Genomic DNA, 25,463 nt, shown 5'->3' with positions numbered 1-25,463 from the left:
TTTTTTGGCAATTTCAAGCATTGTATAGCCTTCATTCCTCAAAACAATGATTGACTGACGAGTTTCTAGAGAAAGCTGTTTCTTTTTTGCCATTTTTGACCTACTATTGACCTCAAGACATGTTAGTCTATTGCATACTGTGGCAACACAAAAACAAACACAAAGACAGTGTTAAGCTTCATTTAATTAACCAAATAGCTTTCAACTGTGTTTGATATAATGGCAAGTGATTTTCTAGGACCAAATTAGCAATTTAGCATGATTACTCAAGGATAAGGTGTTTGAGTGATGGCTGTCTAGATTTGATCAAAAATGATTTTTTTTCAAATAGTGATGATGCTGTTTTTCACATCAGTAATGTCCTGACTATACTTTGTGATCAGTTGAATGCCACTTTGGTGAATTAAAGTACCAATTTCTTTCTGAAACAGCAAAATCTGTACATTATTCCAAACTTTTGGCCACCAGCATATAATATATAAAATCCATATTATTATTATTATTATTTTTAATATTATAGTTATTATTATAAACGGAATTGAGATGAACCCTACAATAAGTCTATCATTATTTTATTTTATTTTATTTTATTTATTTTTTTTATCCTTATCTTATAAATTAATGAACGACTGGAAAAGTCATGGCAATTCATTGGTCAAAAGGTGTGGGATGCCTGACGTTATTGCATTTTTATAAATTATTACAAAGATACTTTCAAATAACATGCAACTATGAATCGTGCACAAAAAGACCAGGAACGTGTATTGAGAGAGTAAATAAGGTCAATGTTGATTTCATATTAACTTAAAGATGTCATTTTACAGCCATTGTTGCCAACTATTATTAATCCACATTGAAGTACTTAGCAAGTAAACTGTATTACATTTTTATTATCAAACCTCATCTGGAGAATTTAAAAGTGGATTTAAACATTTTGGAACAAACTCAATTTTGCAAAATTCCTTCTGGATTTAACAAGAAACAAAAAGTCAAAAACTCATCCAAATGATTATCACCAACAACTTCTGGATATTAGACAAATGTTCCCATTACATATTCCACTTTATACAGATGGATCTAAATCTGAAAATCATGTGTCTGCGGCTTTTGCAACAAATCACCTATGTCAGGGTACACGTATTACTGACCAATTTTCACTGCAGAGGCCAGTGCTCTACTGTTGGTGCTGAAGTTCATTGAGACTGCACAACGGGATTTTTTTATTATTTCATGTCTAGAATCTATTCAAACTGATCACCCAACAATTGTGAATGTTTTAATCATATTGTCATACCTTGAAGCTCAGAATTTTAACATCATCTTCTGCTGGGTACATGGCCACTGTGGAATCTCTGGAAATGAGCAAGCGGATAATGCTGCCAAAGAAGCATTATCTACAGAACTCAAAAAGTTCTCAATACCTTCCACACATCTGAAACCAATCATAAATTTGTATGTCAAAAACAAGTGGCAATCAGAATGGGATCAGTGCTTAACAAACTAATAACATGAAATAAATCCTGCTGTTGGGACCAGAAGTTTCTTCTCTTTTAATAACCGGTGGGACCAAGTCGCTTATACACGATGTCGGATAGGCTACTCAAGACTCGCACACAAATTTTTACTATCAGGGGAAAAACCCCCAATTGTGCATCATGTCAGAGCCCGATGTCTATCAAACATATTTTATTGGATTGTAATATTTCTACTCCTGTGAGGAAAACTTTTTACTCCGTTGACACCCTTGAAAAGGTTTTTAACAAAATTAGTCCAAATTTAGTTTGATCTTAATCATCTTTAGTTTTACTTGTATTATTTTAACCTGATTTTTGCCATGAAAATCAAACTACATAAATAGGTTCAGTACTAACAGGCACTTTAAAATCTTAAAAATTAGGCCAGTATTCAGCCATGATGTTCAAAAGGTACTTCTTCAAGAAATGTCCCAATATTCCCCCAATATCAAGAGGAATTGGAAACTATTCAGCAATCAGCAAACATTCGATTTAATGTGGCATTTGAATGTTGAAATGGTTTCTCTGCCCACTCTGCCAGGCCCTTGTGGGAGACAAAACGCTTGCCTTCTGGCTGATGGACAAGGAGATGTACACCAACATGAGCACCATGATTCCCATGAACTCTGTCATTGATCGGGGCATTCAGCTACACAAGATGATCCGGCTGCTTACTCACGGACTGGGAGGGGAGGGATACCTCAACTTCATGGGTGAGTCCTTGCACATATATTGATTTCAGATCTCGTCCACATTTGGATTTAAACAGCATTCTGTTTGTGGAATTTTCTGCCATATTGTTGTGTGTTATAAAAAATTAAACATTTAATGTAATCATCACTTAGGATGCCATTCAGAGCTTCAGACCTGATGAGTTTTTGCACTTCTAAAAGCTAGACAGAGCGCAGCGAATGAAACAGAATGTAAGATGTTTTTAATGGTTTAAGATTTTTTTTTTTTTGTTTTTTTTTTTTTTTTACTAGACCTTAATCATAAAAACATGGTGTTTCTGTGTGAGATTTTGTAAAAACAACTAAATGTGGCGTTATGGTCAAAGATGACATCTAGCGCATGTTTACATAGAAAAAAACACAGATGGACATAAAAACGTGTTCGGTGTGATCGACCACTAGCATTATAAGTGATAACAAATCTACAATAAAAATTATGTTTTCCCAATATGGCAAGTATTTCCTAATGCAAAAAGGCTATATTCATGTATAATAAACGTGTTTGATGATATGATTTGCCTACTTTTAGTGGATAAACAGGACCTCAAGAATCAGTTATCGATGTTGATTTTTTTTTTTTTTTTTTTTTTTTTACTTTGTTTTTAATCATTTTGACCCCTTAGAGTCCATTATAATATTAGTCAAGGTTTTTTGCACCAGTCTTACAGTCTTAAAGGAATAGTTCACCCAAAACTGAAAATTCTCCCTTGATTTACTCACCTTTAAGCCATCCCAGATGTGTGTCTTTCCTTCTTCAGCAGAACCAAAATGAAGATTTTTATAAGCACATTTCAGCTCTGTATGTCCATACAATGCAAGTGAATGGGTGCCAGCTGTTTGACTGTCCAAAAGTAATATTTAGACAGCATAAAAGTAATCCACATGACTCAATCAATTAATGTCTTCTGAAGCAAGCCGATAGGTTTGTTTAAAAAATAAATAGATAATTCAAAATTTTTATTAATTTATAAACATTTCCTGCAAACAATCGACGGATCACGAAACTTTTGTATGATGTAAGCACGATGGCGCGTTCTCGCGTGAAGTCTCTAAGAGTCCAAATTGAATGAAATCTCAGATTCAGTTTATTGTGCAACCAAAACCCCAATAATAACCAGAAAATACAAATGAGATTTGGTGCAAAACGTGGGACATTTAACTTTAAACAGGACAAAAATACACTGGGGACTCTTATTTTGAAATGTCTGCACTTCCATGCGCTCTCATAAACAGATAAGGGAAACAAAATGTGTACTCTTACAATAATTTACAATATATTACTGTAATTACTACAAAGTGTACATTTTCATATAACAAAATTAGCAGTAATTCATCAACAAAGATCATCTGTTGATCTTATATATACCCAAGATCATCGATAGCATATCATAAATGTCCGGTATTCCAGACTTTTCCTCCTTTAATCTAGCATAGAAAATTCCATTGTGAATGTGTATCTTCACACAAATCGGACATCACGCCTTGCGCTGTGTTTGTTGTTGTGTGCTGCTATCCAAGTCACCATAAATGTTATTTTATTTTTTTTATTATTCACTCCCCTTTTCTCCCCAATTTGGAATGCCCAATTCCCAATGCACCCCAAGTCCTCGTTGTGGCATAGTAACTCGCCTCAATCCGGGTGGCGGAGGATGAATCTCAGTTGCCTCCGCGTCTGAGTCTGTCAATCCACGCATCTTATCACGTGGCTTGTTGAGCGTGTTACAGCGGAGATGTAGCGCACGTGGAGGCATCCACGCACAACTCACCACGCACCCCACCGACAGCAAGAACCATCCATTATAGCAACCACAAGGAGGTTACCCCATATGACTCTACCCTCCCTATCAACCGGGCCAGTTTGGTTGCTGAGGAGACCTGGCTGGAGTCACTCAGCATGCCCTGGATTTGAACTCACGACTCCAGGGGCGGTAGTCAGCGTCAATGCTCACTGGCCCCTGAAATGTTCTTTTTTAAAGTATTATAATCAAGCCCTTGCGATATGCATATCCCAAGATGTACAGTTGCAATATTTTGTTAAATTCTATATACAGTTGTTTTCAAAAGTTTGCATACTCTTGGAGAATTGGTAATATATGTACCATCTTTAAAGAAAACATGAGTGAGCAGGCAAAACACATTTATTTCTTATGGGATTCATATTCAACTGTAGGTTATAACAGAATGGCACAATCATAAAACAAAACATGGCAACAAAGAAAAAAATTAAATGACCCCTGTTCAAAAGTCTGCATACCCTTAGTTCTTAATACTGTGTATTGCTCCCTTTAGCATCAATGACAGCGTGCAGTCTTTTGTAATAGTTGTCTATGAGGCCCCAAATTCTTGCAGGTGGTATAGCTGCCCATTTGTCTTGGCAAAATGCCAAGACAAATGCAAAGTCTTTGGTCGTCTTGCATGAACCGCACGTTTGAGATCTCCCCAGAGTGGCTCGATGATATTAAGGTCAGGAGACTGTGATGGCCACTCCAAAACTTTCACCTTTTTCTGCTGTAACCACTGGAGGGTCAACTTGGCCTTGTGCTTAGGGTCATTGTCATGCTGGAAAGTCCAAGAGTGTCCCATGCGCAGCTTTCGTGCAGAAGAATGCAAATTGTCTGCCAGTATTTATTGGTAACATGCTGCATTCATCTTGCCATCAATTTTCACAAGATTCCCCGTGCCTTTAGAGCTCACACAACCCCAAAACATCAGTGAGCCACCACCATGCTTCACAGTGGGGATGGTATTCTTTTCACTATAGGCCTTGTTGACCCCTCTCCAAACATAGCGCTTATGGTTGTGACCATAAAGCTCTATTTTGGTCTCGTCACTCCAAATTACAGTGTTCCAGAAGCTGTGAGGCGTGTCAAGGTGTTGTTGGGCATATCGTAACTGGGCTTTTTTGTGGCATTGGCGCAGTAAAGGCTTCTTTCTGGCAACTTGACCATGCAGCTCATTTTTGTTCAAGTATCGTCGTATTGTGCTCCTTGAAACAACCACACTGTCTTTTTCCAGAGCAGCCTGTATTTCCCCTGAGGTTACCTGTGGGTTTTTCTTTGTATCCCGAACAATTCTTCTGGCAGTTGTGGCTGAAATCTTTCTTGGTCTAGCTGACCTTGGCTTGGTATCAAGAGATCCCTGAATTTTCCACTTCTTAATAAGTGATTGAACTGTACTGACTGGCATTTTCAAGGCTTTGGATATCTATTTATATCCTTTTCCATCTTTATACATACCTTGTTACCTTGTTACGCAGGTCTTTTGACAGTTCTTTTCTGCTCCCCGTGGCTCAGTATCTAGCCTGCTCAGTGCATCCACGTGAGAGCTAACAAACTCATTGACTATTTATACACAGACACTAATTGCAATTTAAAAAGCCACAGGTGTGGGAAATTAACCTTTAATTGCCATTTAAACCTGTGTGTCACCTTGTGTGTTTGTAACAAGGCCAAACATTCAAGGGTATGTAAACTTTTGATTGGGGCCATTTGGGTGATTTCTTTTATCATTATGATTTAAGAAGGAGCCAAACAACTATGTGATAATAAATGGCTTCATATGCTCACTATCCTTAAATAAAAAACAGTTTTTTTTTAGCATGATCAGTCATATTTTCAAAATCAATGCCAAAATTTCACAATTTCTGCCAGGGTATGCAAATGTTTGAGCACAACTGTATCGTGCAGCACTAGAATATGTTAAAGAAGAACTCTTCTTGATTCCTGCTGTTAAAACCCATTGCTTCAGATAAAATAATTAGACCCCATGTTGGCTTGATGTAATATTACCTCATTTCAGCTGTAACAAATAAGTGGTCATATTACTGAAAATAGTTGAAAATCAGCCGTACTAGCCGTACTTGGTGAGCCGGAGATAAGAGACGCTGAACAACCATATTACATATCAATATCTATCTCGATAAACCAGAGTTTAAAAGACAGGCAGACATCATTTTCCCCAGCCAAGGCTAAATTCATATAACAAATTGCCCAAACCCTACAAATTACCTCTGTGTTTGTGAACATATGGACCGTCTAAACTTTGATGTACACAAGAGTGCTGTTATTATTTACTGCTGCTGTTGTACTGCCAGTACCACTAACGGTAATGACAGCTACAGATGTGGACTGCCTGATGTGGACACTTAGTACTTTTCAGATGTAGTATATCTGTAACAAGCTTTTGTCTGCTAGCTAAAATTACCCGCCTAATGGTGTTGTGCCCCAGCTGAATATATATTCTTCAGTCAGTTAAGCTTCTAACAGCTGAAGGCTAGAAGAATCTGAATGTAAAGAGACAGCAGACCTGCGTGTTTGCTTGCAAGGAAACAAGCTTGATTCAACTCTGAGAGATCATCTCTTTTAGGGTTGATGCTCTATAACACACCATACTGAGGTGGGGAGAATCAAAAGCATCTGTGGCATGCTGTGTGTTACCCCAGTAAACAATTTAATGTATTATTTTGACTTGTGTTTACAGTTATGCATTTACAGTGGAAGCCTATAGGGCAAGACATTATAGATGGTTGTAAAGCAGTAGTGTGTATTATATTATATTTTATTATATTCCATATAGAGATGCTGTAGCTTAAATCTAAATCGTGAAATCGCGTTCAGTAAGGCACATAATTAAACAGGTCCAATACACAAAACATTAACTACAAGCTGTTTCAAAAGTACAGCCTCAATACTTAATACATGTTAACATGACTCTTATGTGATAAAATCACTTACTAACCTTGTCTGATTAAAGTTAGTATTTCAACTTTGTTGTCTTGATGATGGAGCACCATGTTGGCATAAATCTTTTGCATAATGTAAAGGATACCAAAAAGACACTTGACATGACTTTTGGTTTTTCATCGTTGTCTTCTGTTTTCGAACAAGCTATCATGTTATCCTCTGTGCTTTGCAATATGTGCATCTCTTAGCTGCTTCATGTTTCGAGCACATGTACCATAACTTCGGCCAACGTGCTCGCTCCAGTCCGGTTATCGACTGCAGTCCAAACTGATGAGTGATTCGGATCTCACCACGGTATTCCGTGTAAAAGTCCACTCTCATATCTGGGCCAGGAACAGCTGTCATATCTGCGTGTGATTTTTTAAAAATTGTCCGCTGTAAAGCGAGCTCATGTGTGTGGATGGTGATTGGATGGAAGCATTCCTTCTCATGAATAATGTGGAGCAATGCTCTTAATTGAATGACATATTAGTGTACTCTACTACTAATCACAACTGAATGCTATAATAGTTTTTAATGATGTGCGATCTGTACATCTCAAAAATGTATTTTTGAAGTTTCATTACTCTTAAAAATAACAGAGTTATTAATTACATTAATTACATTAATTTACAATAAGTGCAAATATCCCATCTTGTTGGCAGAGTCTATTTACTCTGCCCACCACTACTCAGACCAAACTCAAGACAGCCACAACAGATTTATTTGGGGTCAACTGCTGATCAAATGGCATATTTGAATTTTTCACGATGGGACAGAGACATTAAACTGGTTAAAGGGTTAGACATTTAGTGGATTAAGAGATTGGATAACTAAGTGACTATTTGCGCTCCGATAGTCTGGTGGAAACACAAGATTTTACGACAAACTGCACCCTCATGTGCAGCTGTAGTATCTCTGGGTGTAATGACGGTATGCGTATGTGTTGTCACGCTGGAGATCCGGGTTCGAATCCCACCCCTTGACATACTTTTTCCCATGTCTCTACTCTTAATATTTCTGAAAGGGGTTTCGAGGGAAAGGAGGAGGCGAGAACCGGCTTGAGAACTTAAATAATAATTTAATGAACAACTTAAACAAAAACACACAATAATAAACGCACACACAGTACAGCTGCCTGTAATTCTCTCTCTCTCGAACCGTCGTCCCCTGCCGCCTTTATCCCTCGCGCGCCCCATCAGGCTGATTGGGGACCGGGCGTGCGCCATTCCTCGGCTCTACACTTTCCTATAATACTAAATATAGTAATAAATAAAAGAGATTCCTCACAGTGATTTGGTCACTGTGAAGGTTGGGGAGTTCAGAGGATTTGATCCGTAAAAAAATTAACCATGGTTTACTGTAGTAATATTGTAGTAACCATGTTTTTTGGTGGAAACTATATACAGAAGTTCTGATGTACTAACCATGGTGTTACTACAGTAACATTTTGTTAATAGTAGTTAAGAGTAACGATGTTTCATTTTGTGGTTACTATGATTTTACTAAAAAAATAACATGGTGATACTGTGGTTACTGTAGTAAAACCATGGTTAATTTTTGTAAGGGTATGGTTAGGGGTAGTGGTTGGTGTAGGGTGTCTGTGGAGCTCCAAATAAACACAATAAGAATGCTGCAGTGATGCCACTATACTGTATGTTAGTATTTAATCAGGGGTGTAAGAGTATCTAACACTATTTGCACTTAGTGCAAAGAAGATGCTTTTTATTGATTTTTGCACTTAGTGAAAATAGTATCTGTCGCTATTTGCACTTAGTGTAAAAATACACACCAAAAAAATCCAATTTAAAACTATAAAACTGATTACGAATTATATATTTATATTTAAAACTATATTTTTTGTAATTTATCTATCTATCTATATATATATATATATATATATATATATACTGTATGTAAACATTACACACACAGTATACTGTATATACAGTGCTTTGAAAAAATACTCCAACCATTATTTCACACAAATGATTTGAACAACCTGAGATTGAGTAATTTAACAGATTTTTTTTATCTGTGATTTACTGAACTCTGCAACAGTGCAGCCCATAAAAGAGCATTAAATAAAAACAAACAAAACAATAACCGAAATGTCAAGAATTAATAAGTATTCATCCCCCTATTTTAATACTTTGTTGAACCACCTTTTGCATCTGTTACAGCCATTAGTCTTTTTGGATATGTTTCTATCAACTTTGCACAACGTGATGGAGCAATATTAGCCCATTCCTCCTTGCAAAATTGCTCAAGCTGTACCAAGTTAGTTGGGGATTGGCGATGGACAGCAATTTTGATGTCTCTCCACAGATCAGAGGTCAGGGACTGATCCACTCAAGGACATACATTTTCTTAATTTAAAGCCACTCCTGTGTTGCTCTGGCTATGTGCTTTGGGTCATTGTTCTTCTGAAACACAAACTTCCTCCCAGTTTTACACTTTCTAGCAGAGGAGAGTAGGTTCTTAACCTAAATTGTTGTGTATTTTGCAGCATTTATTATCCCATTAATCTTCACAAGATTGCCAGTCCCTGCTGCTAAAAAGCACCCCCATAACAAGATGCTACTGCACTGGGAGCAGAGTAATTTTTCAAGTCACTCTGTGTGTGTGTGTGTGTGTGTGTGTGTGTATGTGTGTGTGTATGTGTGTGTGTGTATATATATATATATATATATATATATATATATACTCTCACCGAGCACTTCATTAGGAACACTATGTTGCACTGAGATGCTATTCTGCTCACTACAATTGTACCGAGTGGTTATCTGATTTACCGTAGCCTTTCTTTCAGCTTGAACCAGTCTGGCCTTTCTCTGTTGACCTCTCTCATCAGCAAGGTGTTTCCGTCCACAGAACTTCCGCTCCACTGAGATCACATTTTTTCCCATTCTGATGGTTGATGGTTCATTAACTGAAGCTCCTGACCCGTGTCTGCATTGTTTTATGCATTGCACTCCTGCCATATGATTGACTGATTAGATAATAGCATTTTTTTCTTTTGTTTTTAATTTCTATTTAAAGTCATCTTTGTAGGGTCTTGAGTAAAATGAAGGTAACACTCTAAGCCAAAGTGAGAAGTGAGAAAATGGTGAAACAGGCCGACATGTCATGTTAATGGATCAATGGCTGTGGAGTCATTTAGCCAGTGCGAAGCAAGAACAAATTGTTTGAGCAAGCAAATCAATTTGAGTCACCCCTAATTCGGCGAAACCCATCTATTTACTCCCCATCCGCAGAAGCAGCTCGTGAGCTAAGAGGCCATAAAAAGACGTCAGTCATATTTGCAATGCAGAGAGAAGATGAGGGCTGTGAGGCAGAGACTTCACATTATAACACACTCGCGAGGCGCCAATGAAATGCCTCAGTGGTTTCATCATTAAATCAGCAGGTAGAAAGTGAGATGAATGAATGCTTGACTTTCTGAGATAGAGAAAAACTTCTAGATCACCTTCAGAACCACAGAGCGATGATCATATTCAAACTGCTCTCTTGATAAGTGAAACTGCTGTAAGATTTAGAAAAGTGAATTTTTTTGTTACATTTTCTCATTCATATAATCGATCAGTAAACATAAACATTGTTTTATGCAGAGGTGGAAAGTAACAACTTACATCTACTCTCGTTACAGTACTTGAGTACATTTTTCAAATTCTTCCACTATTTAAAGTGTAATAAATGTAACTTGAGTTGATAAAAAATTAAGTATTCAACTTCGCTACAATTATTTCTCACCACAATTACAAAGTACAAAAATATCTTTAATATTTCTGAATTTTTGGGAAGAAGAAAGTTATACGTACTAAATTTGTTTATAAACTACAACACGCTGTGCGCGGCATGACGGAAGCCCGCAGGGCACAGCATCATGAGCACAGCAGCTTGCATAAACTGTTGCCGGTGTCCTCTCTTCTCTAGCTTCTTCAAGACTTTCTGCCCTGTCACTATATAAGAACTGTAATACTGTGATTTTCTGCATATTTCATTTTATTCTGGAAAGGAGCCGTTCATTCAAGTACGAGGGAACCGTCTGAACACGTTTAACCACTGATCAAACTTCACTTGTTTTTAAGGCAGGCAGTGTTTTAACACAGTGTAGTTTGCCATATATGTGGGGATATCTTGTTTACTTGCTACTATACTGTATGTCAAAAACAAACTTTTTAAATACCTTAGAAAGATACAATGCCAGAAATATAGTGTCAGAAATTAATGGGGACTCAGGACAAAAATATCCCCGAAATTCAAAATATGGAGGCAACAAATGCCCATGCAAAGAGTTCCTGTGTTTTATTAATAATATCTGATATAGTTACAATTACATACATTGCGATCTTCTTTATTTTTTTCACTGAACATTATTTTTTCCTGCCGTCTGGTTCCTTGCACCATCGCGCACACAGACGGGCTCTCCGCTTCTATCAATCCGCATCAGTTCGGTATTGTACTCGCACGTAACCATTCGCCCCTCTTGTTCAAAATAAACTGTCCTAGCAGGTAATACTCTCACTCACAGTGCTGTACTGTTCTTCCCTGCCCTGTGCTGCTGTTTATCTGTCTGAAAAGCCTCAGCTGCTAGAGGCCATAAGTGTGCAAGTGATGGATGTTATAAAGAAGGTATGAGAAATCACAAAACATAATGTAACCAAATACTACAATTTACTTAATAATAATATATAAATATGTTAAATAACCATAATGCTAATTAAGACTTTATTATTATGTAACACATTCAATGGAAAGGAGGAGGCAAGAACCGGCTTGACAATATAAATAATAGTTTAATAATAAACCTAAACCAAAAGACACAAACTTACACCGGTGTCGGACAGCTGTCCGTAACTCACTCTCTCTCTCGCACTGCCATCTCCGGTCGGCCTTATCCCTCTCAGGCTTAATCAGCCTAATTAGGAGCCGGGTGTGTGGAATCACGACCCGGCCCCACCCTCCGCCCTGCCACATTCCTCCCTCGTTCTTTCAGGCGAAAGGGTGGGCGGCACCTCCCCGGGCGGATCAGAGGCAGTCCTCCGGCCCCTGGCGGACGGAACGCCCCGCCGCGTTTTCGGTGGATGGTAGGGGTGTCCCCCGCCCCTGGCAGCAGTCCTCCCTCTCCAGGCGGTCGGCCAGGAGCCCCTCCTCCCCTCCTCCCCTCGCAGTCTGCGGCCGTTCTTCCGCTCTCATGCGGCCGGGCTCCTCTGTCCCCCGGTGGATGGCTGCGGCTGCACCGTTGGGGTGGACGGTAGTGGCGAGGACTCTACTACAGTGCATCCCTCCTCCTTCCTGGGTTTCGGCACCAGTGTAACACATTCAATGGAAAGGAAGAGGCGAGAACCAGCTTGACAATATAAATAATAGTTTAATAATAAATTTAAACCAAAAGACACAAACACACACAGGTGTCGGACAGCTGTCCGTAACTCTCTCTCTCTCTCGCACTGCCGTCTCCGGTCAGCCTTATCCCTCTAAGACTTAATCAGCCTAATTAAGGGCCGGGAGTGCAGAATCACGACCCGGCTCCGCCCTCCGCCCTGCCACATATTACAACTGTAATACAATAATACATATACAGAACAACCACTTTTAGTGTTTGAATCAATCATATCTCTCACTAAACACTGTGTGAAATGTTTATTTCTGCCTTATTTTATTCAGTTGGCATGTAGGAGTTGATGACAGTTTGCTTAAAAATCTCATTCCATATCTGGATAATTGCTGCAACATCATGGAGGATAAATTTCTTCTGTGATATTGCATTATATTAGTTTTGTTCAGTATGTTAACTTAATAGCCAAAATACTTGGACACCCGTGAATGAGAATAAGCCAGAAATAGGAATGTGTTTCAGTCACAATGCACATTAGGTAGTTTAGAGACAATTTAGAGACATTTAGAATGTTACAAATGGCTATTTCTATTTAAATAAAATGTTATGTTTGTCCAAGAATCCTCTTGCAGCAATGCAGGTCTTTGGCATTTAGAAGCTGCTAATTTAAGACCTACGAGGAGTCTGTATCTCAAACTAGAGACTGTGATTTACTTGTCTTTTTGTTGTGCATCTGGGCTGTCCACTTCCCTCTCTATCCTGTGGTTAGAGATTCTTTTTTCAAAACAGTAATGCATGGAATAGCCTTCATCTCTCTAAAACAATAAACTTTAGGAGAAAATAGAATTTCAGGAGAAATGTGTTTCTTTTTGCCTGTTTTTAAAACAAAATTTGACTTGCAAGTGTAAATCAACTTGTAAGAACTCAGCAAATGGGGAAAACCCCCACTTTATTGTGATTTCCGCATGGTAGCGCAACTATTTTCAATTGTTCTAATAATAAGAAAATTTTCTTGAGTACCAAATTAGCACTTTAGAATGCTTTTGTAAGGAATATGTGACACAGTATATGTTTGCCGTCACTGGTAAAGAAAAAAGGAATAAATATCACTTAAAACAATTATTTCAAACCGTAATAATAATTTGCAATTAATGATTTTGGAAGTATTTTTGATTAATTTAATGCATCCATGGTGAAAGGAAGCATCAATTTCTATCGAGAACAAAAATGTCTTTGTGTTCTAAAAATGGAAGCATGTATACTATATATAATATAATTTTCATAAAGTAACTTGTAATTACTTGTAGTTTTTCAGCGAACTACTTATTTACTCTTACCTGAGTCATAATATTTCTTAGTACTTCTACTTGTACTCAAGTGAATTATTTTTTCAGTAGCAGTACTTTTACTTAAGTAAAAAAAATCAGTACTCTTTCCACCACTGGTGTTATGGCATGTGTACAGAACACGCTGTGCTGGATGAAAAAATAATTCATGTTACAACATATTGTTATACTTGCACAAAATAGCTTACTGATTGCTGGGCTAGTATTTAAAGTAGTTTTTCCATGCAGGAAAAAGATGTTTATCCATGTCACGAAGCACAAAGTCATTTCCTAAACAAATGACTATGGGGCCTGTATTGATAAGGGTCATGATTAAGGCACAATTAACCACATTTTCATTATAGATATATTTAATGTTAACCGCAGCCCATATAAGCTATTAGAGTGTTTGTGTAAGATGGAAGTGGAGGATAAACTACTAAACTGATTGGTTTCTGACAACGAGACTGTATGTGATTCAGCTATTGGTCATCAGAGCCTAATCCTGAATCACATTTTAAAAGATCACCTCATCTAGCTCTGTGTTTGCCTATGCTAATGGCTGCTCGGGTTTTCCACACAACCTTGCTTCAAGGGCAGCTTGCGGCTATGGGTAACGCTGTAAATTGAAAGCTGTTTAAGGGATTAAGAAAAAGCGGTTCAACACACCTAGGTTTCTCCCGGAGAACGCAGCTTAATGTGGTCATGTAAATGCATAAGTGCAGTTCTTTTTGAGTGCGCATGTGCGTGAAAAGGCCAGATAACAAATGTCATAATATGGAGCCCAACCATAGTGGTTAAAATATAAACATTTCTGGGAGTACAGTGGGAAAAGCACATACACTATAACCTATACCCATTTATACACACCAATGTAAATTGTTGGAGCCATTTATAAAAAAATGTATTGTATTATGACTTTGTATTTCTTGAGTTTTGCGCCCTCTGCAGGACAGATGATGCCTTAAAAGCTCAGGTGTTGCTTGTTGATGAGGTGGCCTGCTGGGAGCACACGGTCTTTAGAACAACTTCTGTTTGTGCTTGGCAGTTGCTTGTATTGTTTTAATTTGTTTGGTAAATGCTGTATTTTCAATTCAGTTTTATATTCTAAATATTCTGTAACACAAAGTAAGTCAATAAAACAAGGAAATCGATGCAAGTTTGTGGGCAATGGAATCATTAACAAAAGGAAGCGCCTTAACCCCTCAGCAGACCCAAGAACTGACTAATTAAAGGAATTTTATTTGAGGATAGACACTACATAAAATACAGACTGTCCCTCATGTTCGCATTTATGGGATTATCCTACACTGGGGGAATCCCGGAGTTTGACGTAAGTGGAAAATCCCAGTATTGCAGTGCAGTTCTGCTGCAGGTCTTGATAGAAAGTGAAGGAAACCAACACAGCAACAATTATGGAATATCTGGAAAAAAAAGCAAAGAAACAGAGAATAAAATAGCTTTCTCTGATGCCATGTTTGTTATTTACACAAGCGTCGCTGGAAATTGACGTTGCTGTGGAGAAAGCTGCATACTGACTGGAGCCGCGTGTATATGGGAATAAAGAGAAAGCCGCAAACACAGTCCATGTAAACACATACACAATTTCGAGCCTTAAGCAGCTTTCTTGCAATAAATGGCTTGCTGGTGTCCATGTAAACGTAGTCAGTGAGTCGAGTCTTTTGAATCCATTCAACCAAAACTATTTAAACAGTTACCATTTCCACAGAATATATCTTTATGCCAGAAGGTGGCGATAAATAAGTTGGTCATGACCGAAACAATAGAAGTGAACAAGAATGATTCGTTCACTTAAAAATTTTGTGCTTGCAAATGTCATATTACACAAACAGATGGGGGCACATGTCCTGAAAGGTTGTAAAACCCCTGATCTAACGTATATTTACTTGGAAAAATCTATATCAAAACAACACAGAGGGTTGATTTTATATATATATATATTAATTACACACTCTTTCCCCCCGCCTTTGAGTTTCTCTCTCTCTCTCTGTGTGTGTGTGTGTGTGTGTGTGTGTGTGTCAATTAGGAATCTCAGCTGCCAGCATGAGGCCTGTGCCACAATAAAGCACTCAAGCTCAGACAGGTTTACAGCTTCAAGTTATCTGAGTCTTTTGAAGGGCCACTGGTGGACACATTTGACCACCTTTTAATGAACCAATATTCCACTTTTGTGTCTGTCATATTCCAAGCCTATGTTTAGGACCATTGCGTATTTTTGTAATGACAATAAAACATACATCCACATCCCAATTGTCTGTAATGTGAAAACAAGAAATACCATTATCCTTACTGTAATGCAAAAATAAAATATTCTCATTAACAGTAATGAATATCATGCTCTCCGGTCACAATGTTTTTTTTATTTTACAAATGTGAAATTTAAATAATATCATATTGTATTTGTCATCTTTTTTGCATTACAGTAATGAACATTTTTGCATTTTAGTAAGCTGTCAAGTACTGACCCTTCGCTACACCCTAAAAATGTTACTGACCAATCCAACCTTAAGCCAAGCACAAACTACATGACTTACATTTGGCGCCATGCGACAAACAGTCTTTATTTTTCTCTCCCCTTTTCTCCCCATTTCGCATGCCCAATTCCCAATGCGTGCTAAGTCCTCGTGGTTGTGCAGTGACTCGCCTCAATCTGGGTGGCGGAGGACAAATCTCAGTTACCTCCGCATCTGAGACAGTCAATCCACGCATCTTAACACATGGCTTGTTGAGCGTGTTGCCGCAGAGATGTACTGTGTGTGGAGGCTCACGCTATTCTACGCGGCATCCAAGCACAAATCACCACGCACCCCACTGAGAGCGAGAACCACATTATAGCGACCACGAGGAGGTTAACCCAACATGACTCTACCCACCCTAGCAACCGGGCCAATTGGTTGATTAGGAAGCCTGACTGGAGTCACTCAGAACACCCTGGATTCGAACTTGGTGACTCCAGGTGTGGTAGTCAGCGTCTTTACTTACTGAGCTACCCAGGGCCCTGACAAACAGTCTTTTGTTTCCTGTCATTTTGATGTGCACACTACACGACTGATCACAGACTGGGTGTATCAACTGCATGACCATTCGTCCACGACTGAGGCCCTGTGTACAGATGTGTTTTGGGTGATTCGATCACAAATGTGCAAGCAAGAAACCTTGACAACTCTTCTGACCACTTGTGTTTGAGTGGGACAGTCTCTGATTTCATGAGAACATTTACATTTAGTCATTCAGCAGATGCTTTTATCCAAAGCGACTTACAAATGGGGAACATATCAAGCAATTTGTCGTACAAAAGTCAACGACATCTGCAGTATCGCACTATCAAGTTCTCAAAGTGGCTAGAGTAGTATAGAAGCTAGCGTAGATGAAAGACTTAGATGAGACATTGAGTGTGGATTGGTTAAGTGTCTCTAAACAGATGTTGTTTTCAGCTGGTTTTTGAATGTTGAGATGGTTTCAGCAGATCGCGTGGAGGTTGTAAGCTTATTCCACCACAGAGGAACAGAGAAAGTGAATGATCGTGAAGTAGACTTTGTGCCTCAGTATGTGACAGGACCACCTGGCGCCACTCGTTCATTGACCGCAGAGAGCCAGTTGGGACATAGACCTGGAGGAGTGAATTGAAGTAAGTGGGTGCTGTTCCACAGGCTGTCCTGAAGGCCAGAGTCAAGAGTGGTGTGATATAAGCCTTCTTTGGCACTGCTGCATTCAGGACCATCTACATTGACTTAATCTTGCTAGCTGGGAGGCTGGCCAACAGGACATTACAGTGGTCCAGTCTTGAAATGACCAGAGCTTGTATCAGGAGCTGTGCAGCATATTCAGACAGGAAAGTCTGATTTTCCTGATATTGTAAAGCACAAACCTGCAAGACCAGGCATTTGATGAGATGTATGCAGTGAAATTAAGCCAGTATTCTTCCACCAGTAAGCTGTCCTGGTTGGCATTAGTGTAGTTGAACAGAGATGGACAAACATCAATCATTACGTCTTTGTATAATTGAATGATAATAAAGCACAAAAAAGTAATAGAAGTGAGTTATTTTAGTGCAGTACCTGTAACTGAGCTTCTGATGTGCGTGCCTCTAATATCTGTGTCCCTGCATGGTGATATCAGAGACACTGAAGAAAGTTCTTGTGCATGTACATGCATTTGCTTTTTTTAAATTTTCTGATCGTACGGTTATTTCCCTTTAAATATGCTCATAACCATCAAAGCTTAAACTCTTGTTTTATTAAGCAGCGCTCCGCTGCTGCGGCAGTACTAGCCCAATGTCTGATTGTTTGAAGTGGGCAAATCTTAAAACAGTTTGGATCCTGTTACAGCTGTCTTTAGCGGCATCCCGTTTGAAGCAGATCGCCCAAAATGCATCTTAAAATTACGATAACGAAATTCATTCACAAACTCACACAGTTTATACGTGATATCATGTCAAGAAACATGAAAGAAAGGCTTGCGCCCATTTTTACACTTATTTGCACTTATTTGAAAAGGAAAAAAAAAAACTGAAAGTAATACGTTTTCGCTGGGTAAGGAAATGTGGCTGATGTTTTATTTTATTTTATAATTATGTTTTTTCTCCTGCTTCACAATATCTTGCTCTCCTCTTGTGCTCTCTGTGTACCTCATTGGCTGTGGCTCATTGTCTGTCTTTTGCTCGTCGGGACAGTGCACACACCTGACAACAAGACGTCTAGATGGCAAGCTGATTTGAAATCCATTGTAGTGTCTGTGATTAGTCATGGCATGTTGATAGAATGTGCACACTACACGACCATTGTTCATGAGATCTGAGACTTCTCGTCGCAGATTCAGAACATCAAAGGAGATTAGATTGAGTTGTGTTGTGCACTAGGCTTAGCAACTGTTATTGTCCTCCATTTTGATAAGACAAGCTTTTGCTTTTGTAACAAGTTCTTAGTTCGGGCAAATGGAGGAGTCAGGAGACAGCAAAGCAGGTTCAAGGTCAGTCTTTTAATCCTCAGTTTCTCACACACACACACACAATTGACGGTAATAAGAATATTCGTGGCCGTCTCTGGACTTGTCGGTCACACTCTCTCTCTCTCTGATGCTCTGGCATGCCTTTTAAGTCTCCCTCCGCCATCGCTATAATGAGAGACAGGTGTTAGAGATAATTATGAGCCAGGTGACAAGCCTTACCGCTCTCCCGCAGACCGACACATGACCACACCCCCCATGCCACAGCTTTTTTTAAATGCGAGTCTGTTGGAAGTCATGAGTGTTTGGGTTGTTTTGGGTAGTAGCAAAATTTTAGGCCAGGGCTTAAAGGGGTCATTTGGGGTAGGGGGCTTTAAATGTGCTTAATGAACCCTTTTTACAGACTCTGATGGCCATGTCCACACTAATACGTTTTCGTTCAAAAATGCATCTTTTACTCTACGTTTTAGCCTTCTGTCCACACTGAGATGGCTTTTTTCACAGCGAAAACTGAGCTTTTCAAAAACGCTCTACCAAGTGGATAAATAGGAAATGCTGTCTTTGCATTGTAGTGTGGACAGGCAAAACGGAGATATTAGAAAACGATGACATATTTTTTGTCATGTGACTCAATCATACGATCCATTCAACCCAGAACAATCAAGATGGCGGCCTGTGTTGTAGCGGTGTTGATGTGCCTGCTATTCAATTTGATAGTGTTGTTAAAGATAAATATTACTTTTTACAACTTTCACATTGCATTCCTTCAAAGGCAACGATAAGTTTTCTCTGAATTGCTGTCCGGATAGGAAACATGAGGAAAATTGCATTTCAGACCTTACCTGGAACAGCTATTTTTCGCATGCGCAGTAAGGGTGTAGAGCGTTTAGAAAACGAAGACGCCGCTTTCAAATGTATCCGAATTAATGTGAACGTAGCCTTATTTAGCAGTGTAAATCTAATATTTTATATTATATATATATATATATATATATATATATATATATATATATATATATATATATATATATTTTTTTTTTTTTTTTTTTTAAGTCTAAATTTATAACATTATGCTTTGTGTTATATTACCTCTGGAATTTGTTTAAAAATACTAGTTACCACTGCTGCAATGGGGTTTCTAATACAGCTGCTTAGGGAGTGACAGAACATTTTGCATTTTTTCTCTTCTGACTGTCGTAATCCAGGGCTCTCTACTTTTTTGTTCTTGTGGAAAGTCGTGGAAATGTAATAGTGGTTTTGTTTTCTTTTGCTGTTATAGCAAATGGGTAAGAAAGTTTTTTTTGTTGTTGTTGTTGTTGTTTTGGCTGTGGTCTCATTCTGCATTCATTCACAGATATAGAAGTTTACCCTGCAATAGTTTCGCATTTCAAACCCGGAAATGTGAAAAGTGTCCATTGTCATGAAAATTTCTCAAAGCAAAATCCTAATGGTCTTAAATGTATGCTTGCTTCATATCTTATGCAAAATATAGTTCCTTTCTTTTGATTTTTGGGTGAAATATGACCCAGACATTTCTTTCAGTTTTCGTGAAATTCACCCATCTATAGGAGATGGAACATCTGGTATATTGCACATCATGTGCTATGTACATTTCCTGCTGTGATGATAGGAGTACAATATATCACATGAATATACTCCACATTTACATGAGAAAAACATATTCAAAACCTCACATAAACCAATGCAGCAAACAGACATTATTATTCAAATGAAGTTGACTTTCCGCTTTGGTAAGTTTGTAGAAGTTTGCACACTGGCATCTTGTGTACATCTCTCTAGGAACACTGGGAGAATATTCTACCTGCTGTGAATGTTATTGTTCTAATTCCCTGGTTATCTTCCAATTTCCATATTTTGGGGATTTAAAATCATGGCTCCATCTAGGGATTAGCCAGCATACAGATTTTTCTTTCTTCGTCAGTTGCTCCAAAACCTAGTGAGCTGCCTATGGAGGCAGAATTTTGAGGCACCGTAGGCACGCTCCTGTTCCCAAAGGTAGGCAACTTACTTTTTCTGCCTCCTAAAATACCATGTTTTGGTCAAATTCTAAAGCTGCATCGCATGAAACCTTCACAAAAGTCCAAGATGGTGGACGAGGCAAGAAACTAAAATCAGTCATTCAAAACTGAAAAGTATCGAAAAAATTGTTCAGTCCCTATCAGAGCTTTGCCGTATGATTACTTTTTCAATGAAGGAATAAGTAATCAGATTACAATTTTATAGAAGTAATAAGTAATTTGTAGTGGATAACTTGTTTTGTGTAACTTACCCAGGGCTGAAACCTTATGTAACTTTTGCCTATACAGTGATCAGATTAACTGTTTTGGACTGCCACCAAGAGGCGCGTACCAAGTAACAGTAACAAAACATGACACACTTTTTGTGACTCTTCAGTAACGTTACCATAATGGATGAAGAAAAACATATGAACAAAGTGGGGAAATACCCTGAGTTATATGGCAACAACCAAAGATTTTTCAAAGACAACTTACAAAAATTAGCAGCAATGAGGTGTTGAAGATGCGTTCTCCATGCGATACCTGTGCTTTGTCCTACCAGTGACGTGGCGATTCTCGTCCGGTGTGCCATCTCCTTGACATCATTGTTTGGATGCTGCCTAAAGGCTGGTTCACACTATACCAACAAATGGCAAAATTTCAAATATTCAAAATTTGGTTGTTGGATTTAGAATGTTGCGAAACATAACTGTAATTTTCACTCTACCCCAACAAACATAAACAGGGTGAACACACTAATCCAACAAATCACAACTACATGTTAAAAGTGTGTGTTTGTTAGGGCAGCTGCCTATGTACAGTTTGGCAGCTCACTGGGTTTTGAAACAGAGCTATTATGTGTACTCCCCTTACTCTTTGCTTAATATTGTCACTTATTTTACAGCTACTTAATGTACTGTATTAGAAAGCGCTGTCATTCCTTATCCGTTCCACTTCATCCAGGAATACATTTTTATTTCCATGTCCCTTTCCTCTTCCTTTCTGTCCTTCTGAATAAACAACGTGCCTCATCACCATTGTTTTGCCTCTGTTCTCTTGCTCGTCAAAGTGTCTCCTCGGAATTAAATTGCCCAACTGTTGTTTTATGATGTTGTCTTGTCAGCTGACGATGGATTCATTCTCATCACTCGGCTTGACAAGAGTGTCACATCAACCTCTTTCTCATTTATTCCGCTGCTCACTGTCCTCTTCAGATTTGCTTGTGAACTCATCGGCCATCTGCTCCAGACTTGAGCTCATTGGTGACATCATCGTTCCCTGAAAGTTCTGGAATGTAAACACACTCAGTTGCTGTGAGCTTCAACTGAGATCTTGTGAAAGGGACAGTGTTTTCTACACAACTGAAAAAGTCGACAAGAGCAGATGTCTAAAAGTTTGAACAGTAAAGGCTTGTTCACACCAAATCTAGGGCTGTTCACACAAAGCATTCTTGTGTCTGTTTGTGCTTTTTTATTCATTTGTTTTATTATTTTTCTAAGTAACGATTGGGTCTATGGATGTCTTTTGACCATTGCAGCACGTCTTGCATTTTTTACAGCGATTTGCACCATAAGTGCCATGTTTTTTAAATACCGTGTCAAATTAAAAACAGTTCAACTTTGTATCTCAAATCATTCTATTTCATTGCGCTCTGTATAATTTTTTTTTTACACTAAAGCATGTCCTATGGCTGCATTCATACAGAAACACAATACGGCTGTCAGTTCTGTTTGGAGAGTTAAATGCTGTTCCATTTATACACAGTTCCGTAATGAAAGAGAGCAACGACCCCATTCCATATCCAAAGTGACTACCTTAAATTTACACGCACAACCAAATTTTAAGAGTAAGTTCAGGTGATGTGTGCTAAACGAACAGAACCACAGTTGACTATTACTTGTCTTTCACATCATTTACATATATATGACATAAATGCATGTTTTGCATTTTTTCCTGTCAATCACAAAAATTAGAGCTGTCAACCTGTCTCAGGTTATGAAAAATGGCAGGAAATTATGCAGTCAAAGAGCAAGACAAATCTCCTGCTAAAGGAATAGGTCATTCTCAAAAAAATAAGTTCTCTAAAAGACATACATTGTGGTTTTGGTGAGAAACAACCCGAAATTTAGATAATGTTTTATTCTTTTTATTTTTTTTGTGAAACTTTCATTGTGCATTCATGAGTGCATTAGCTTTGGCTTTTGATGTCCTTTTCGTTGACGTCCGTTGTGTGTTTATGATTTCATTGGCTTTTGTTTTTGATGAAAATTGGCTTTAGTGAGTAAATGAAATTGATTTACTTAGCAATTGGCTGGGAACTTAACTACAAACTGCAACATAACACATGGTTTACACAAGAATGCGTCCCGGCAGCAGCGAAGCACCACCTCTCACCTGTCAATCAACTGCTGCGCTAAAACAAGAGTTTAAACTTTGATGTTTATGAGCGGCTTTGAAAGGAAATATCCGTCCGATCAGAAAATTAGTATATATATATATAGTACTGTGCAAAATTCTTAGGCACATAAGATGTTTCACAAAAACATTTGTCTTAAGATGGTTATTTATATTTTCAGCTTTAGTGTGTCAGTAGGAAATACAGGTGCATCTCAATAAATTAGAATGTCGTGGAAAAGTGCATTTATTTCAGTAATTCAACTCAAATTGTGAAACTCGTGTATTAAATAAATTCAATGCACACAGACTGAAGAAGTTTAAGTCTTTGGTTCTTTTAATTGTGATGATTTTGGCTCACATTTAACAAAAACCCACCAATTCACTATCTCAAAAAATTAGAATACATCATAAGACCAATTAAAAAAACATTTTTAGTGAATTGTTGGCCTTCTGGAAAGTATGTTCATTTACTGTATATGTACTTAATACTTGGTAGGGGCTCCTTTTGCTTTAATTACTGCCTCAATTCGGCATGGCATGGAGGTGATCAGTTTGTGGCACTGCTGAGGTGGTATGGAAGCCCAGGTTTCTTTGACAGTGGCCTTCAGCTCATCTGCCTTTTTTGGTCTCTTGTTTCTCATTTTCCTCTTGACAATACCCCATAGATTCTCTATGGGGTTCAGGTCTGGTGAGTTTGCTGGCCAGTCAAGCACACCAACACCATGGTCATTTAACCAACTTTTGGTGCTTTTGGCAGTGTGGGCAGGTGCCAAATCCTGCTGGAAAATGAAATCAGCATCTTTAAAAAGCTGGTCAGCAGAAGGAAGCATTAAGTGCTCCAAAATTTCTTGGTAAACGGGTGCAGTGACTTTGGTTTTCAAAAAACACAATGGACCAACACCAGCAGATGACATTGCACCCCAAATCATCACAGACTGTGGAAACTTAACACTGGACTTCAAGCAACTTGGGCTATGAGCTTCTCCACCCTTCCTCCAGACTCTAGGACCTTGGTTTCCAAATGAAATACAAAACTTGCTCTCATCTGAAAAGAGGACTTTGGAACACTGGGCAACAGTCCAGTTCTTCTTCTCCTTAGCCCAGGTAAGACGCCTCTGACGTTGTCTGTGGTTCAGGAGTGGCTTAACAAGAGGAATACGACAACTGTAGCCAAATTCCTTGACACATCTGTGTGTGGTGGCTCTTGATGCCTTGACCCCAGCCTCAGTCCATTCCTTGTGAAGTTCACCCAAATTCTTGAATCGATTTTGCTTGACAATCATAAGGCTGCGGTTCTCTCGGTTGGTTGTGCATCTTTTTCTTCAACACTTTTTCCTTCCACTCAACTTTCTGTTAACATGCTTGGATACAGCACTCTGTGAACAGCCAGCTTCTTTGGCAATGAATGTTTGTGGCTTACCCTCCTTGTGAAGGGTGTCAATGATTGTCTTCTGGACAACTGTCAGATCAGCAGTCTTCCCCATGATTGTGTAGCCTAGTGAACCAAACTTAGAGACCATTTTGAAGGCTCAGGAAACCTTTGCAGGTGTTTTGAGTTGATTAGCTGATTGGCATGTCAAAATATTCTAATTTTTTGAGATAGTGAATTGGTGGGTTTTTGTTAAATGTGAGCCAAAATCATCACAATTAAAAGAACCAAAGACTTAAACTACTTCAGTCTGTGTGCATTGAATTTATTTAATACACGAGTTTCACAATTTGAGTTGAATTACTGAAATAAATGCACTTTTCCACGACATTCTAATTTATTGAGATGCACCTGTATATATGTTAGACTCCCAAACATTACTTTTGCAAATAGAATAGCATAGAATAGAAGAACAGGGAGCCTTGCAGCAGATGGCATGGTCCCCACAGAGCCCCCCACTGACTACTGAGTCAGTCTGGGATTACATGAAGAGACAGAAGCAATTGAGACAGCCGAAATAGATAGAAGAACTGTGGCAAATTCTCCAAGAAGCTTGTAACATCCTATCTGCCAACAACCAAGAAAAACTGTTATCCAGGTGTACCTAGGAGAATTGGTGCTGTTTTGAAGGCAAAGGTGGTCACACCAAATATTGATTTAGCTTTTTTATGTTTACTGGACTTTGTATGATGTTAATTGATAAATGAAAACTATTTATGCCATTATTTTTGAAGACATCCTCACTATGCAACATTTTTCCCAAGTGCCTAAAACTTTTGCACAGTACTGTATATATAGTATTCACAGCGCTTCACTTTTTCACATTTTGTTATGTTACAGCCTTATTCCAAAATGGATTAAATTCATTATTTTCCTCAAAATTCTACAAACAATACCCCAAAATGACAACGTGGAAGAAATTTTTTGAAATTTTTGCAAATTTATAAAAATAAAAAATAAAAAAAAATCACATGTACATAAGTATTCACAGCCTTTGCCATGATATTCAAAATTGAGCTCAG

The 25,463-nt window shown here is 38.4% G+C and overlaps 1 protein-coding gene across 1 annotated transcript in view; it reads left to right on the top strand.

Moving 5' to 3' along the window:
- The window catches only part of LOC127421889 (1,4-alpha-glucan-branching enzyme-like), a 280,638-nt gene that overhangs the window by 140,951 nt on the left and 114,224 nt on the right, over window positions 1-25,463 (top strand). Inside the window, exon 12 of the mRNA XM_051665092.1 lies at window positions 2,056-2,227. Within this exon, the coding sequence (XP_051521052.1) occupies window positions 2,056-2,227 (172 nt within the window). The remainder of the gene's footprint in view (window positions 1-2,055; window positions 2,228-25,463) is intronic.

The sequence above is a fragment of the Myxocyprinus asiaticus genome, chromosome 31 (assembly GCF_019703515.2).
Source record: "Myxocyprinus asiaticus isolate MX2 ecotype Aquarium Trade chromosome 31, UBuf_Myxa_2, whole genome shotgun sequence".
Lineage (NCBI taxonomy): Eukaryota > Metazoa > Chordata > Actinopteri > Cypriniformes > Catostomidae > Myxocyprinus > Myxocyprinus asiaticus.
This window is presented reverse-complemented; position numbering and strand designations above follow the sequence as displayed.